Source organism: Nyctibius grandis, chromosome 3 (genome assembly GCF_013368605.1).
Source record: "Nyctibius grandis isolate bNycGra1 chromosome 3, bNycGra1.pri, whole genome shotgun sequence".
Taxonomy (NCBI): Eukaryota; Metazoa; Chordata; class Aves; order Nyctibiiformes; family Nyctibiidae; genus Nyctibius; species Nyctibius grandis.
Genome location: NC_090660.1, coordinates 77967181 through 77983650, shown reverse-complemented (window position 1 = coordinate 77983650; position 16470 = coordinate 77967181). Strand labels below are relative to the sequence as shown.

At 41.7% G+C, this 16470-nt stretch overlaps 1 protein-coding gene across 1 annotated transcript; it reads right to left on the bottom strand.

The window, feature by feature from the left end:
• Positions 1-1978: 1978 nt before the first annotated feature.
• Positions 1979-11990, bottom strand: GDAP1 (ganglioside induced differentiation associated protein 1). The gene is made up of 6 exons (XM_068396792.1): positions 11917-11990; positions 11477-11669; positions 9248-9421; positions 5598-5692; positions 5020-5134; positions 1979-2697 (listed from the first exon to the last, which is right to left on the bottom strand). The coding sequence occupies exons 1-6, from the start codon at positions 11965-11967 to the stop codon at positions 2315-2317; spliced, it is 1011 nt and encodes a 336-aa protein (XP_068252893.1). The 5' UTR covers positions 11968-11990; the 3' UTR covers positions 1979-2314.
• Between the last annotated feature and the right edge of the window lie 4480 nt (positions 11991-16470).

Sequence of the window (16470 nt, the reverse complement as noted above, 5' to 3'; positions counted from 1 at the left end):
AGCTCCTGGCAGGCAATGTGCTCGCTGAAGTGCAGAGATCGCTGAGGTTTGGGGGAAGTAAAGCTGCTTCATCAATAATTACCCTGTATCACAGCCCACGGGGCTGCCAATGTGAACTAAACCTCTGGGAATAGAAGTGTTCTTATCTAGAACTAACACATTAAAAAAAAAAAAGAGGAAGGAAAAAGTAAAACATAAATTAATTCTAAAGAAAGCTAAGTCACATATATTGCATTTTACCGTGACTTGATCAGATTATATTTTACACATGGCCTGACAGAAATACATGCCAGGGAAGCATTAAGGTACAGGCCTTATTCTGTGTTTATGAACTTAGTGGAATTTGTTGGTTACAAGTAAATGCAGATGAACTGCAATATACAAACAACAAACTCAGTTAAAACTGCCAGCACATTAATAGTACTGTTGGATTAAACTTACTCTAGGGAGAATATTGCTTTTCTGAACAAAGTACCTTTAATTCAACCAGTTCTTGAGAACAACTGGGTCATGAAATTGAATTATATAAAACTGTCTTTCTGACAAATAAAAAAAGCATTGTTTCCTAGGTAAGATGTTTATTATTACTGAAAAGGAGCAATGAGATTTAGGTCTTCTTTTGCTAGACAACTAACACAATATTAAATGATAAGCAGGATTATTCAACAATTTTATCCATTTTGGTATCTGCTAGATGGTTAGATGGCCCAGATAGAAACTGCCTCAGCTCTCTCCAGCAAACCTGAGTGCGGATCTTCCTCGTGCTCAAAAGCAACTGTGGGAAGAGACCACAGCCACCAGCACTGGATCTAAAAATGTACCTAGGCGTGTTAGTGCTGGTTGTTGATAGGCAAACGTTTAAAGCTACGTTTTGCTTGTTGCAGTTACCTACAGCTTGTAAACAAAACTCTGAGGCTTTCAGACTTTCATCAAGAATAAAAAAGTCTTACTAAACTGTCATGAGAATTTTCAGCCCTTTCCAATTGCTTTCTTGCTGCAACGTGATTCAAAGTCTGCTTTCAGGTAAATGTGCATTTCTCATTGAAACAGGAGCTCAGTTCAAACATAATAAAGTTCTCAGCATCTGCTGGGTAGTGAGAAATAATCAGTGGTTTTCTACACCTTTCCTACATGCTACAAGACTCAAGCTTTGCAAAAAATCTGCAGTACAAATCATGTCTCCAAACTGACCTATATTTTTCACTTACCACTAATATGACACCTCTCCATAAATAAACAGATTGCTAAATTACAGTTTCACCTCCAATCTAGGCTACCTAACCAGACTGAAAGACAGTGAACTATTTTAAATTAGTTTTACAAAATGCATTGTTGTGCATACGTTTTCTAGTTGGCTGTGGCACGTTGTGGGCAAACATTTCATAGAGGCACGTGCAATTGCTAACATCACCAAGTAGTGTGCTAAAAATAGCCAGTGCTCAGAGTGGAAACAAGAAAGGGTACAGGGGACACTAATATGGAGACAACTGTATCAAGCCACCCCAATGAAACCAGGAAACGTGCACCAAGATAGTTTGGTTTGACTCAGACAGGGCTTGTGGCTGAGCTGGGTACTTGGCTGGGACAAAAGCTACGCAAAAGGCTTTCAAAAGACAAGTGTCAGGTTTTTCACTCTCATTTGTATTTCAGCAGAAGTCTAGCATCTGTTGACTGCTGATGCCTCCAGAATATTTCACTCGTGTGGCCCACAAATCACTGATGTTCCTATGTGTTTCAGGTCTCTTCCTATACTATCGCATGAACATATAGTGACAAAAGTGGCTCCACAAGGCTACTTTTTAACACATTCTCAAAGGTCTAACTGCAAATCAATAGACATTAATCATTACTGAGACATTCGCTACCGTACACGACAAGTAGAGAGCCTATGTCCCACTTAAATCCTACTCTGAGCATTTGAAGTGCTACTTTCAGTATTTCAACGATACTGGTTTCTGCACAGTGAAAAGCTGTCATGTTGCTGCATATCTATTAAATAAAAGCATTATAATTAGGTCAGCTACCGGGTAAAGGAGACAATAACCACTTTAACAAAGCACTGTCACAGCCTTTGTAGGTCCCCATCTGAAAAGAAAGTCTCTTCTTTCCTTTGTTGTCCCGCCAACATATATTTTTCCACAAATATCTCAGCATTGCCAACTCAATTATACAACAGCAGGATAATAACAGCAAGATTACTGCGTGACAACGTTCTAACTCACAGACATAATCTTTCTTCTACATTTATATTTTATTGGGGATATTTTCCTGGTGGGTAGAGATGCCCTCCACTCACCACCAGGGACAGACGGGTCTAAAAGAAATTTTGCCTGGTTCTAATTGATAACATCATGTTGGGAAACCTCTTCCGAAGACCCATGAAAGCAAGATAACCCATTCCTGCCAGCATGCTGACCAGCAGCGTGGTGCCAAGAACCCTGGGTGCCCTCTTCTTGGCCACACGGAATGCCGTTGGCAGAACAGCAGAGATTAATATATTGTTGACGTGTCCTAGAACTTTATAAAATGCTTTTCTCTTCAGGACACGCTCATAATAGGCTTCCAAGTTGGGCCGCTTTCCATTTCCCCAGTTTCTTCTTGCTAATCCCAGAAACTTCAGGCGATGTAATGTGACAGCAAGTGATATATCTGCCAGACTGAAGAAATCACCACAGAGCCAAGGCTGATTTTCATCTTCTAAGCAGAGATAAAATATAAAGAATTAGGAGCTAATGGAATACAAGTACATGTAGAAGCCTTCATGGGGCAATGCTTAGTTTAGTGTTATTTCAAAATGCTGTCTAATAAATACCACCAACACTTCAGCTAAAATATGACTTTAATCAATGAACATTTTACTAATCCCTGTCCATTCTTCACACAATATTGTAAAGTCTTAGGCTCAGCAGCCTGGCCTACATTTGTTAAGGAAAAAAGAGCCACATTTCAGGTTCATAAATTAAAATCCACAGTAAACACTTATTTTCCTCAACTACATTTCTCAAATCTGGATTAAATTAAGCAGGAGTGGAAAGGAGGACAGCAGTTTAGCTTTTACTGAAAAGCTATCACTTGCCTGAAGAATTTACCGTTTTGCCTGTGTCACTCAGCTCTATGGCATTCACTCAAGAACTGCTGATTTGCTGGAGACATTCAAGTCAGAAAGAAACAGATCAGATGACTGACCTGCACCAAGCACACCAGCTCAGCGAGAAGACAGTTTGTCTACTTGTCCCTCCTTTGTGCCTCCTAGATCCCAGACCATGGGGTTTTTACACTGAGAAGTTTGAGAAGCAATGGATATTCACACTGCCCACCACTAGTCAGGAGCACAGATGGCAACCCCAGGCTTTCTCTCCAGTCAAAGGAAAGAGATGAATCTTCCTAGAACGGCTCAGAGCAGGCACTGCCAGGCAGCATCACTCCTCGAACTTCAGTGATCTGAATGACCACCACCTGAAAGGGCTTACCTGTATTGACTACATCGAGAGCTTTTGAAACCCAAGATATGAAATTTGGTAGTTAGCATAGCTGCCAGCATGAGTCCTCTGCTCTAGCCTAGATCTCAAACAAGACTATGCCGTTTCCTCCTCATTTGCAACCCTTTGCAGTACTTTCCACACAACAGGCACACAAAATCACTGGCATGAATGTTCAGCACCGCCTCTGTGGAAACAGAGAGATCCTGCAATGTCCCTTTCAACTCATTTGCCACCAGAGGAAAGCAACAGTTTGTCACACTGCTGCTATCAGTCCATTTCAACCAGTTATGCAGGTCTGGAAGAAAGGCCTCTGCAGAGAACGAGCGTATCCTAAGTTGCTGAAAGAATACCTAAGGATCCATCCAGTGCACTAAGTACGATGATGGAGAGGAAGACCAAAGAAGCTAACCTGTGTGAAAGAAAGATGCCTGCAGGGGCAGCAGCAGTAAGTAAATGAGGGATTTGAGCAGTAACAAGAGAAGCAGAAGCTCAGAGGCTGACCAGGACCTGGCAGAAGCATTGTTCACAAACCCAAAAAATGTGAATAGCTCGAACAAAATTCCAAGAGGCATGTAATAGTCCTATGATTTACTAAATCCTGTGATCCTGTTGGCTTTCATAAGCTTATCAATATTGTATCAGTTGACTCCTTGGAAAGCCTCTTCAGCAGAGAAAGCAAAGGGGCTGCTGGAAATGGTGACAGACTTAGTTTGCTGATCGAAATCCTACCATCCTTTGTGAGCTAAAACATTTTCTGCAACTCTTTCGCTGTTGAGTCAGTAGAAAATTTAACTGAGGTTTTCAATTCCTGGTTCAAATCTACTGTCTTGACAGTAACAGATAATTATTACAACAGCTATTTATAGAGCCAAATGCAAAGAGTTATGGATCTGAGCAGATGCAGTTGACGTTGACTGATGCTTCATGCAGCTCCCATTGCAGCTTCTATTAGCACCACTGGGAGTTGGACCAGACTCTGAATAAGCAGAAGATTAATCCCATTTAAACAAAACTGAACTTTCATTTGGGTGGACAGCCTGTAAATACTACTGCTTTTCAAGAGGGTGGGGGAGGGAGGTTGCTTAATGATTAGAGCACTTATCCAGATTGCTAATTCCGCACATACCACAAATATCAGCACAGTATTTAAACAAAATCTTAGTAAACCTGTGTTAAACATTAAGGTCACGATCACTATAGTGAACTGAAGCCTACAACTACAACATCAAGAATAACATTCTGTAGTTAAGGTTTTTCTTATTTTGTTTATAAAATACTGCAAAATTGTGAGCTAATTATGCTCACTACGCTGAAAATGTGATCAAGCACTCTCATAAGACTTCTACTCACTGAGAGCAGCAGTAACTTAAACTAGTATTTAAAACAGTATTGATTCCTTCTGTAAAGTTTAGTCAGTATATGCTAGAAGATTCAAATTGGATACATTAAAACCAGTCCTGCAATGGTGCTACCGATCAGTTTACTCAGTCTCCCCAAATATAAGCATCAACAGGATTTGGCAAGAGTAATTCCTTACCTGGCGTTTCCTCATTTCGCCGCTGCAATTCAGTCTCAACTTGATCCAAAACTTTTTCCAGTTCATCCAGTATTTTCTTTAGATATTTTATATTATCATGATCCAGCAGTTTAGACTAAATATAGATACATGGTAGTGTTTTAATCATTGTACGCAGTTTATACTTTTATCAGAGAAACTTTTACTTAGATACTATAGTGCTTATTCATAAAATGGGATTATTTTCTCCACATAGTCAGCTGGATACCATTTGGATACTAGTGACAATTCAGATAACAGAAGAAAAACATTAGAGATGCTAGATATCGAGGTTTACCTCACCCTGCAGGGTGCTCAACAGCCCAACACCAGCACTGATGTGTACTTACCTTTGAAGTCAGTGGGACCAGTCCAATACTTCAGCACACACTTGAAGTGTGTAGCTGATCTGGGGGACAGACTGCTTCATGCCTTGTCGGGTTAAACCACTGCATTACATTACTGGTAATGACAGGTGAGACAAATGTTTACATCATGACAGAAAAAATCTGACACTAACAAGTTCATAATAAAGGGGGGAATACAAAGAGTTTTCTTACTTTAAGGCGCTTCTGTTTTGCTATATAGGCATCTTGAAGGTCTGGATTTTCTTCCGCAAGTTTCTTCAACTCTGATTCTGTGTTACTTATTTGGCCTGATACAAAAAAAACCCAAAGGAATGACATCAGATATCCAAATGTACCCATAATGCAATCCACAGGAACTGATCCATAGCTCTGTACAAATATCACATCAAAGAAATGGGAAGTGGTACTTCAATGAAACATCACCACCAAACACTGGAAAACTTAACTATGGCCTAAATTGACCCCACCACACCTTCTGCTCATCATTTTGGAATGAATTCAGTAAAGGGGTGATCTGCCAGGCAAGAATGAGGAACTCTTGTTAATATTTTTCTCTTATTCAAATAAAACCATTTTGCTGCCAAAAACTGTGCTAAATCCATGAAATTCTACTACAAATAACTTAGGTGTCTGATGTTTTTGTACCTCAGTTCCTGGGTTCCCAATATGCTTTTCATGCTGTGAAAGTGCAGATAGGCCCACACTGAGATTTTCTGTAGGTCACATGCATAATTCCACAGTAAAAGCCTAAATACCACTGAATATGGAACCGAGGTGTTCTCAGTTAGCTAAACTGTGACACCAAAATCTGTGATCCCTTTTGGAAACGTTCATTACAGAGTATATGGATGTTCTAGAAAACCATACATTCCATGACTTACAGAAGGAACGTTGTGAAAAATTTAAGATAACTTTACTGATTTCTACTACATGTGTATAGCCTTTTCTCTCCTTTGGGAGCTTTGCTGGAAAATGCCGTACTTACAGAGCTAGAATACCAAAAGATAGTGAATAATAAGTTCTCTTCTAAAACCAAATATTTCTAGTAATAAACTCAGAACAAAAGAATAATTATAGGGCATGAATCACCTCTCACTTGTACTTGATAATTATGATTAGCTCCAATTAAGTCTTATAAATTAAACTGATAAAAAATTCTTGCTAGAGAATAATGAACTTACTGTTTTATATATTCATTGTTTCAACCTGACATGACTGCGACAGCCATCTTTCAACATAGTATATGAAGAAATGGAAGGATGTAATCACACAACTAAAATCTTACATATGCAATTAATTACTTAATTGGATTTGGTATGCATAAACATAATATATAACTGGCTGGTGGCTTATTATATCTAGCACTCTGAAAAAGATCAGCTTTTCAAAGCTGAAAAGTAAACCATTCAAGAGAAGTCTGAACAAGCAAAGGAATTGTTCAGGAACATCCATGAGCTATTAAAAAAATGCCTCAAATGAAGAAAGCAGGCTCTGCTTTAAGTATAAAAAGATAAGAAAACATCCCCATTTGCAGAAGTAGTAATTTTAGCTCTACCAATATGAACATGTCTGTGTAAACCAATAACAGTTTATACCAACCAGAAGTTAGAGGGGAAGAATACATGCAGTCAGCAGAACACAAGACAATGTTGTAAAGTGAACCGTAATAAAAGCACTGACCATTACCATGTGAAAACAGAAAAACTATCAATGATGCCTACAAATAAAGTACAATTGTTCAATAAACAGCCAGCATCCACATTTGGGCGAAAAAAAAACAGTACACTGATATAAGAGAACAATTCATATTACTTCAAGTAAAAAAAAAATGCTAATTACCTTGCTGAAATTACGCATTCTAAATCTCTCCAGATTCTTTTTATAAAGAATTTATTTTTAAATAACCATCCATCATTGGACCAGCAACACTGACTTCTAAATACTTTGCAATGCTCAAGAAGTTTCCAGCAGACAGAAAGAAAACTAATTCTGCGCTAATGTTTTATAAAGGACAACTCATGCAACTATAAGTAAAACTACCTGCCTGACTTCACTTCTGACAACGTAACAGCGTGGCTAACAAGTGAACTGACTTGCCAAAAATTTTGAGGGGGGTAACACAGTTTGTTGGAAATAGAACTTCTCAAACTAACACAGTATCATCTTTTACGATATTATGAATTTGGCAATAGTATAGCTGTATTACATTTCAAAGTCTCTCCAGTACTGGACTTTGTTCTACGGAGCATTCTAAAATACCATACAAAAAAATCAACAAGATATAAAGCACTGACATTGAGAGAAGAAATCAGAGATCTCAAGACATAACTGTACAGAGAGAATCGTCATCCAGCCGTGTTCTTGGGATTTGATCCTTGTCCTATAACTATTTAGTTCTTTCGTAATACTTAGAAGGAAACATAAAAGCATTAGTTAAAAGTTTGTCATGGTACAAAGACTAGAAGGGACATAAATCAAGAAAAAGCATGGCACTGATACCCAGTGGTCTAGACTGGTTGATAAACTGGGCCTAAGCAACCAATCAATGTTTCAGCACAGTCCAATGTAAAATATGAATTGAAGCAAAAGATACAGGTCATGTTTCTTGGTGAGAGGGCTGTAAGTTTGCAAGCAGTTCTGAAAAGCTAGACTGAGGTTATGATCCACAACCAGCTGAACAAGGATTTCCAGTGCAGTTCTGTGGCTGAAAGTAATGCTGGAGTCCTTGTACATACGTAAGTGAAAAAAAACAACAATAAAGAATTAAATATTTATCTCCCTATCTGATACCAAAGTGAGCAGAATCTGCTGTCCAGTTCTGGTGTTCAAACCTGGGGCGGGGGCAGGGTGGGCGGAAGAGCTATGAGAACTGAAAGATTATTTGCTAAGGATTTTTTCTGAATATCACTGAACGTTTTTTAAACTAAGTATTTCTGCAAACTACTGGATTTGAAACAGGAGATCGCTTCAGGAGGTCCTCTGCTATAAAGGGGTCTGGGCAACACAATCTACAGTTATTTCCTCTGCCCTTAACATATTTTTTCATGGAAAACTGGTATGTATATAAAAGTCCATCAGGTAAAATACCAGTCCCAAGGAAGTCAAAGGACATTTTACCATTGGTTCTACCAGACCACCAGTTCATCCTTTATCCTGATTCTATATTGCTGCATTATTTGCACCCAGGACTTTGTTTTAAATTGTGCTTTAACAATTTCTATTGGTCTGATGAACCCAAGCTACTTAGTTCTTCACACTTTTTTTTTTCTCCCTACCCCCAGCACCAAGTTGACACTAGCACATTCCTTGGACAAAAAGGGTCTGATGATTCTCTTATAATACATTAGGTAAACAGATTTCATTTCATTTAGGCTAATCTGTATTTGCACCACTTTGAGAGGAAAGCAATAGCTTTAATTTAATAGGTAAACTTATTAGAAGTTTACAATCACAAAAAAATGGGTTTCCTTCAGTCTAGTGGTTTGATGTCAGCAGTAATACAGCTGTTCCCTAGAAATTGCTTTGTAAGCATAAACAGCAAGATCAGAAAATAAAATACGCACAGCTGTCACAGCTGCCAGTTTCTGTTATGCACAAGAACATTTTCAATCATTAGGAAAATTAATTCCACAGACACCTCAGAAATGACACTTCTTTCCCATTTTCAAATCATAACAGACTACAAAATCAATAAAAACTATATGCACAAATTATCAAGGATTGCAACTAAACTTGGAAATCTGTGCTCAGCATATTCTGCTTAAGGTGCACTGAAGACACAAGATGAATGTAATGCAACATCCTATTAACTGACAGGCATTCAGAGCTATACCAGTACATACTACGAATTCTGCTGGTAGCATAGGCTGGAATCATGGAGTCCACTGTTAACTCGGGGTGCAGGATGCAGCCATGCGTGTAGGCATCCATAGGCAAGGAGTCTAAAAGTTCTCTATAGTGTTGCACCCTTGGATAATACATACTCCCTTCTTCTGGCATTAATCTTGGTACTTCCTCTGCAACACAAAGTTAAAAATAAAGTTAAGAAAAGAAGAACCATATAATTGACCAAAGCAGTATTTCTAAAGTTACTTCGATTACATCCAGCTGGCACAGGTGACACAGCCAGAGTTAAGAAAGCTTCACTTGTTCCCCACCATAACTCAACAGTATTATCACAGCTCAGAGAAATGTATATACACATCCTTCATTTCAAAACATTTGAATAATTCCAATGCCTATGCAGCAACCTCCATAAACATGTCCTTAAGAGGCCGTCAAATCAGAAAACTGGATTCAGCATCTACTTCATTGTTCTAGGAATGGGCAACCATGGCACACAACCCTTTAGCCCTCTCACAGTAGGGCACAACTCAGGTTCTAGTAAGTTGTTACAGCTGAAACATTACAACAGCTGCAATGCTGTAAAAATTACAGTACAGGAATCCTACTCCAAGCATGATTAGAAGAATTCCTGCGTACTACTGAGTTTTACCTTGCCCTCGATCTACCTGGGCCCTTACTCCTCATTTGATGAAAACGTCAGCATTAAATACATATTATGTTCACCCAACAACGAAGTGTTCTTAGAAATTGCAGCGCTAAACCCCTGAAACACAAAATGCTGTCCCTTCAGTCCTAAAAAAATACAGCTCTGCAGTTCCTTCAAAAATTGAGGCAGTCCATTTTCTGGCAATACAGACACAAAGAATTACAAAAGCCTGCATGTGATCACTTCCAAGTTTTTTCTTACTACTTTTTTACCTGTTCACTCCATTTTGGCTCCAAAAATAACTTACTCATTCTACTTCCTTTTTTCTGCCTGTCCTGGTTTGGCCCAAACCAGGCCAATTAGTCTTAAAGAAACCAAGGTCACTGCTACATTCCTCACTGCTTACGAGTGAAGAGCCGAAGGGGGCTCGCACCTGCAGGGAGGAGCAGACAGGGCAGGTGGCCCAGAATTGACCAACGAGGTATTCCATCCCATACATGTCATTCTCACTTTCCTATTTATCACTAACCCACTGCCTCCTGGAGGTGGGGCCCAGGAGGGAGGGGCCCTCCTGTCTCCCACTGATTGGTACCAGCTTTGCCAATTCTCCAGTTAAAAGCATGCAGGTGTGATGGCAGGGGGAGCTACTGCATTTTCCCCTCTGCTTGTGCTGGGGGGAGCAACTCTGCCTGAGGAGGACTTCCAAGCTCTCAGTCTTGGTTTTGTATATATTTGTATATATTTGATTATTTCTATTATTATTGTTATTATACTCTTTTTCATTATTATAGTTTATTAAAACTGTTTTAACTTTCCAACCCATAAGTCTCTCTCCCTTTTCCCTTTCCCTTGGCGGGGGGAGAGGGTTAACAGAGAGCATCTGCCACCTGGTTAATAGCCAGCCCAGCTTTAAACCGTGACACTGCCCAAGATCTGTTCTGGAATTATCTTCTTTTTTCTGGCAGAGAAGCAGGACCTGCCCAACAACAGCAGTTGCGCAGCTCTCTGTTCAACACGTTATTTTTTGCGACAGCCTCACCACAGGGTTAGCACAGCGCAGTGCTGCCATTACCGACTCCTCCGTCCTGACAGGGTAAGGAAGACAGCTGTGGGTTTTTACTTACAGCTGCTTGTAAAGGTGTGGGAAGGCCTTCAGTTCATTTTAAAGGAATGTGTTTTTACCCCACACCACCGACTATTAGGAAAGCCCGTTTACTTAGAATCATAGAATGGGTTGGGTTGGAAGAGACCTTAAAGATCATCTAGTTCCAACACTCCTGCCACAGGCAGGGACACCTTCCTCTAGACCAGGTTGCTCAAAGCCTCATCCAACCTGGCCTTAAACACTGCCAGGGAGGGGGCATCCACAGCTTCTCTGGGCAACCTGTTCCAGTGTCTCACCGCCCTCACAGGAAAGAATTTCTTCCTAATAAACTTGTGAGACTAACACTTGTGAGGCTATAAGCTCATTTCTGGTCCTGAACAAACCAACGTGTAGCGATACGGAGCTGACCTCAACACCGCTGCACGCTATGGTTACGTGGGGAAGGATTTCACACCGAAACACCTATGGGATTACCATCTACAAACGTTGCTTCAAGGTAATCGATAATCTGCGTTGCCTCACAAATGATGTTCTCCCCATGGATCAGGACAGGTACTTCTCCAAAGGAATTTAAGCGCATGAACCACGGTTCGTTGTGCTCGCTCAGTGGCAGGTTCACATCGTGCTCTTCGCACTTCAGGGCTTTTTCGGCTATGGCCAAGCGCACCTGCAACCGCACATCGGGGTCACCCCAGGAAAAGCACTCCCCGGACAGCCCTCCCCGGTCTGTGCAGCCGGCACGGCCCGGCCCAGCCCCGGCGCCCCGGCCGGCCCAGCCGCGGTGGAGGCCGCCCTCCCTCCTGCCCGGCAACCGCCGCGGGCGGGCAGGGGCCGCCGGCACTGCCCGGTACCCGCCGCCACCCCGAGAGGAGGCAACCCGGGGCCTGCAGGCCGCCGCCCCGCGCCCCCCTCACCTTCTGCGAGGAGAAGGACTGCGTCCAGTGATACAGCACCAGCGGCGCCATGCCCAGTACCGGCGGAGCACGGCACGGCACCGGCGCGGCCCGGTACGGCGCTGCGGCGGGCGGGGCAGGCAGCCTGCGCGGGCGCGGAGAGGAGGACGTGCCCCCCCCGCCTCGGCCTGCTCTTGTAAATGAAAAGAAAGGGATGCCCGGAGGGGGGTGAGGGGGACGCCCCCTTCTTCCCTCCCTCCCTCGCCCTCAGCTTGCCCCCGCCCTGCTCAGAGAACGGCCCTTCCTAAGGGGAAACCGCCTGCAAAACCGTGCACAGCATCCCCTGGGGAAGCGCAGGGAGATGGATGCGCAGGTAAAAAGGTCACATGGCAGGATTTCCCCTATTTTTTTTTAAATCTTTTTTTTTTTTTTCTTGAACAAGGACTTCCACTATGAATTTCAGGAACATTGGCATCACGCTCTTGGGGAAAAAACGACAAATATTACCAGAAGACATCCTGAATTGGAACCTGATCGGTATAAACACTCTATTGCAAAATGCACTTAAGTTATAGCAAGAAAAAATAACGCTCTAGAATAATATACACTTCTTTTGCTTCCAGATGTGTTCTTTCAATCTCAAGAGACAACGCTTCTCCATTATTATTTTTTTTCTAGACAAAATTAGAAAAAATGAACAGTTTTGCAGGGTTTTTTTTCCTGTGTGAAACAGGGTACTGAAACTCATCTAATAACAAACACTAGCTTCCATCATCAGAAAATGCTTCCTTTGTCTCTCACGCTGGAGACAATAGTTTAGAAGATGAAATCACTGATGGTACGTCCATGAGACACTATCTGCTGCATGAGGGAGATGAGCAAGCTAAAAACCATGGTGACATTACAGAGTCCAGAATATTGTTCTCTTCATCCTGACTGCTCGATCCACAATAAAGGCGACTACTTCAGGTGATCCTGATAACCCACTCCCACATGCAATTTGTATATCCCAGATGAATCCTGCCATTAGTATCCTGAAGACCTGAACCTAGTATGTCAAAAGCTACATCCCAATAACAAGTACATTTGATTTTAAGGGAAATTTTGACGAATGTTAAGCAAGGGAATGGATTTAAGTCACTGAAAGAGGCAAGGTAATGGACAAATCTTATAAATCAAAAGGAAGAAACAAAAGAGCCAGCTTCCAGGCCTGCACTGTTCACGTGAGTGGTCTCAAGGGCAGCCCTGTGCCTTCCCCAGAGAATACTCCCAGCCAGTTACAGACCGAAATCATCTCTTCTAGAAGGGCAGACATGATGAAAGGCTTCTCACAAATCCCAGCTGATAGTTGTCAGTGTGTTACTGATGGTAAATCCTACATTTTGGGGGAATTTAATTTAATTGTAATTCTTTGAAAAGTTGGAGAACGTGCTTAGAATTGATAATAAGAATGCAGTCAAAGGAATGAAAGAAATGCATTAGGACTGGATTTATTTCTCTCCAAGACAGGTGTCTAAGGTAAGAGTGCTGGGATAGCCTCTTGTGTACTAGGGCTTTAACCTATGACTCGCTGACACACAGGTATTCTCACAAGTCTCTACCTGGGTTGCTGTACTGTTCCTCACAGCTAGATCTTACAGTATCTCAAGGCAAAGAACTGAGTATTGGCTACCTCAGACATTATTGTTTTGAAATTTACATGCACTAGACACTCTTTCAGGTTTTTTTTTTCCTTAATTTTGCCTTTGAATCAAAATGTTGTCGTTTTGTCAGTTGCCAGACAGACCACTGCTCCATTTCAATTCTCTTGTTCAACTAGTTAGTTTAATATCAAACACGGACTTCTGAGTTCGAGTTATGTTTTGTTACCTGTTTTAGATGCCTAGAAAGGCAAGGAAAGATATCAATCTTCTAACACAACAAGGGAAAAAGGACCAGTGAGAACAGTATTTCCTACTTCTGACCTACTCAATAACAGAGCAGCTGCAATCATACTCGGGTGTTTCTTCATCCTTTAGCCTAGTCATGGGTATTGCGATGAAATACCACCGGGATGGCCACGTTTACCGTCCTGGCTTGCCCGAACAGCAGCTCCGGCGAGGGCGGGCGCGCAGGCACCCTGCGGGGGGAGCGCTGGCGGCTGGGCTCCCCGGCTCCATCCCGGCAGCTGTTCTGAGACTGACCACACGAGGCCTCCCTTTCCCAAAAATACGATGCAAAGTGCCTTCTTCCTTCGGAGATGCTGGAGAAGAAACAGGGCTGATGCTTTTTTCTTCAGGACGAGCACCTACCCATCCTGATGGGCCGAGGCCAGCTGTATGTGGCTCAACAAGGCCAAGTGTCGGGTCCTGCACTTGGGGCGCAACAACCCCATGCAACACTACAGGCTTGGGGAAGAGTGGCTGGAAAGCTGCCTGGTGGAAAAGGACCTGGGGGTGTTGATCGATGGCCGGCTGAATGAGCCGGCAGTGTGCCCAGGTGGCCAAGAAGGCCAACAGCATCCTGGCTTGTATCAGAAATAGTGTGGCCAGCAGGACTAGGGAAGTGATCGTCCCCCTGTACTCAGCACTGGTGAGGCCGCACCTCAAATACTGTGTTCAGGTTTGGGCCCCTCACTACAAGAAAGACATTGAGGTGCTAGAGAGAGTCCAAAGAAGGGCAACGAAGCTGGTGAAGGGTCTAGAGCACAAGTCTTATGAGGAGCGGCTGAGGGAACTGGGTTTTTTTAGCCTGGAGAAAAGGAAGCTATGGGGAGACCTTATCGCTTTCTACAAGTACCTGAAAGGAGGTTGTAGCGAGGAGGGTGTTAAGTCTCTTCTCCCAAAAGTAACAAGCTATAGGACGAGAGGAAACAGCCTCAAGCTGCGCCAAGGGAGGTTTAGATTGGATATCAGGAAAAATTTCTTCACGGAAAGGGTTATTAAGCAGTGGAACAGGCTGCCCAGGGAAGTGGTAGAGTCACCATCCCTGGAGGTATTTAAAAGACGAGTAGATGTGGCACTTAGGGATATTGTTTAGGGATATTCTCTAGTGGTTGACTTGGTAGCGTTAGGTTAATGGTTGGACTCAATGACCTTAAAGGTCCTTTCCAACCAAGACAATTCTGTGATTCTGTGATCCACCTATGTCTGCTCCCAAGCCCCGCCACCTTCCCGTACAGGAAGAAAAGCAAGCAAAAGGGCCAGGTTATGAAGAAGCTCACAGCATCCTGGAAAACCTTGTTCCACACGCATTTACACAAAGCTTTAGACAACTGAAATGAAAAGTTAAGTCTCTGTAAAGGTGCTTTTTAATGTGTAAATGTCACGGATACAAAAGCAGTGCAAGGCACAAAGCCATGCAACTGCACATCTGACCTGCATCTTGGCGCGTTGCTTTTGCAAGCAGACCACTAGCGCTGTGTGATAGATCACTTTTCTTACCATACTGATATTATTGCTCTGTTTCTCCATGTGGCCTCTCTTGGGCATTTTTTAGCACCCTGTACATGCTTACAAAATATATATATATACCCCCCTCTACAAGGTTTTTTTATGCACATGTTTACATCATGGAAAGAAAATAACATCTACAGGTATTAATAACAGATAAGCTGTACCAAAATCAACTCAATAAGCTGATGTATAAATTCGGTCAAAGAGCTGGAAATCAGTATTCTGGTTGTTTTCTTCCTTACTTCACCACTCACACCATGATACTGTCAGGAAACATCTAGGCCAGATATGTCATAGAAGTTATTGCTGTCAGTAAAAAATGACAATTTATTTCTTATCAGATTTTTTTCTGTGCATATTGAAAACCAAATTTGATTAGATTACAGGGGGAAAAAAAATCTCTTGCTTTTTTCTGTGCAGCCAGAGCCATTATAGCTGAAAATTAGCTGGATTGTATGTATGCATCATTAACAGATGCATCGGTTCAGTTCCAAGTGCAGGACTGGCCTAACTGACAGTGGTGCAGGAGTTAATACTGGTTGGGAAAGTAAGATGGGTTCTATTCTGGACTTTCTGTCATCAATAGTTATTGGCTAAATTCCAGTTGCAGACGCTGCATTACTGGCGATGACATGAGTTAAAAAAACCACAGTATTGAATTCACATACACAGGTGAGGTTTAATATTGACACAAGAACTGTCTTTAATACAACTGATGAATTAGATATGTAACCCTTTAGAAACAACGAAAGCAAAGTTACATCTTGACAGTCACAGTTGAGACTATCTATGCCCTAATTTAACTGCGTCTAAAACCATGGAAGGATGCCAACCTAAGTAATCCTAGATAGCTGATGCGTATTTTCAAGAAATAGAATTACTGAGTTACCATTTTACATCCAAAAAAATCCACCTATTAATAGAACTTATTTAGTCACTTTCAAAGTTACTTAACATATCATACTACGTTTTCTTCAGGAATTTCACCACAAAATTCTGCCTAAGTTTTCCCTAAATACTGTAGTCCAACCTGTTCCATGCAGAAGTTTCATATGTCAGTACTTCGGAAATACTGCTTAATAATTAATTTTTTTATGTAAAATTATTCTTAGTAGTTTTATAGTAAGCCTATTTCAAAATA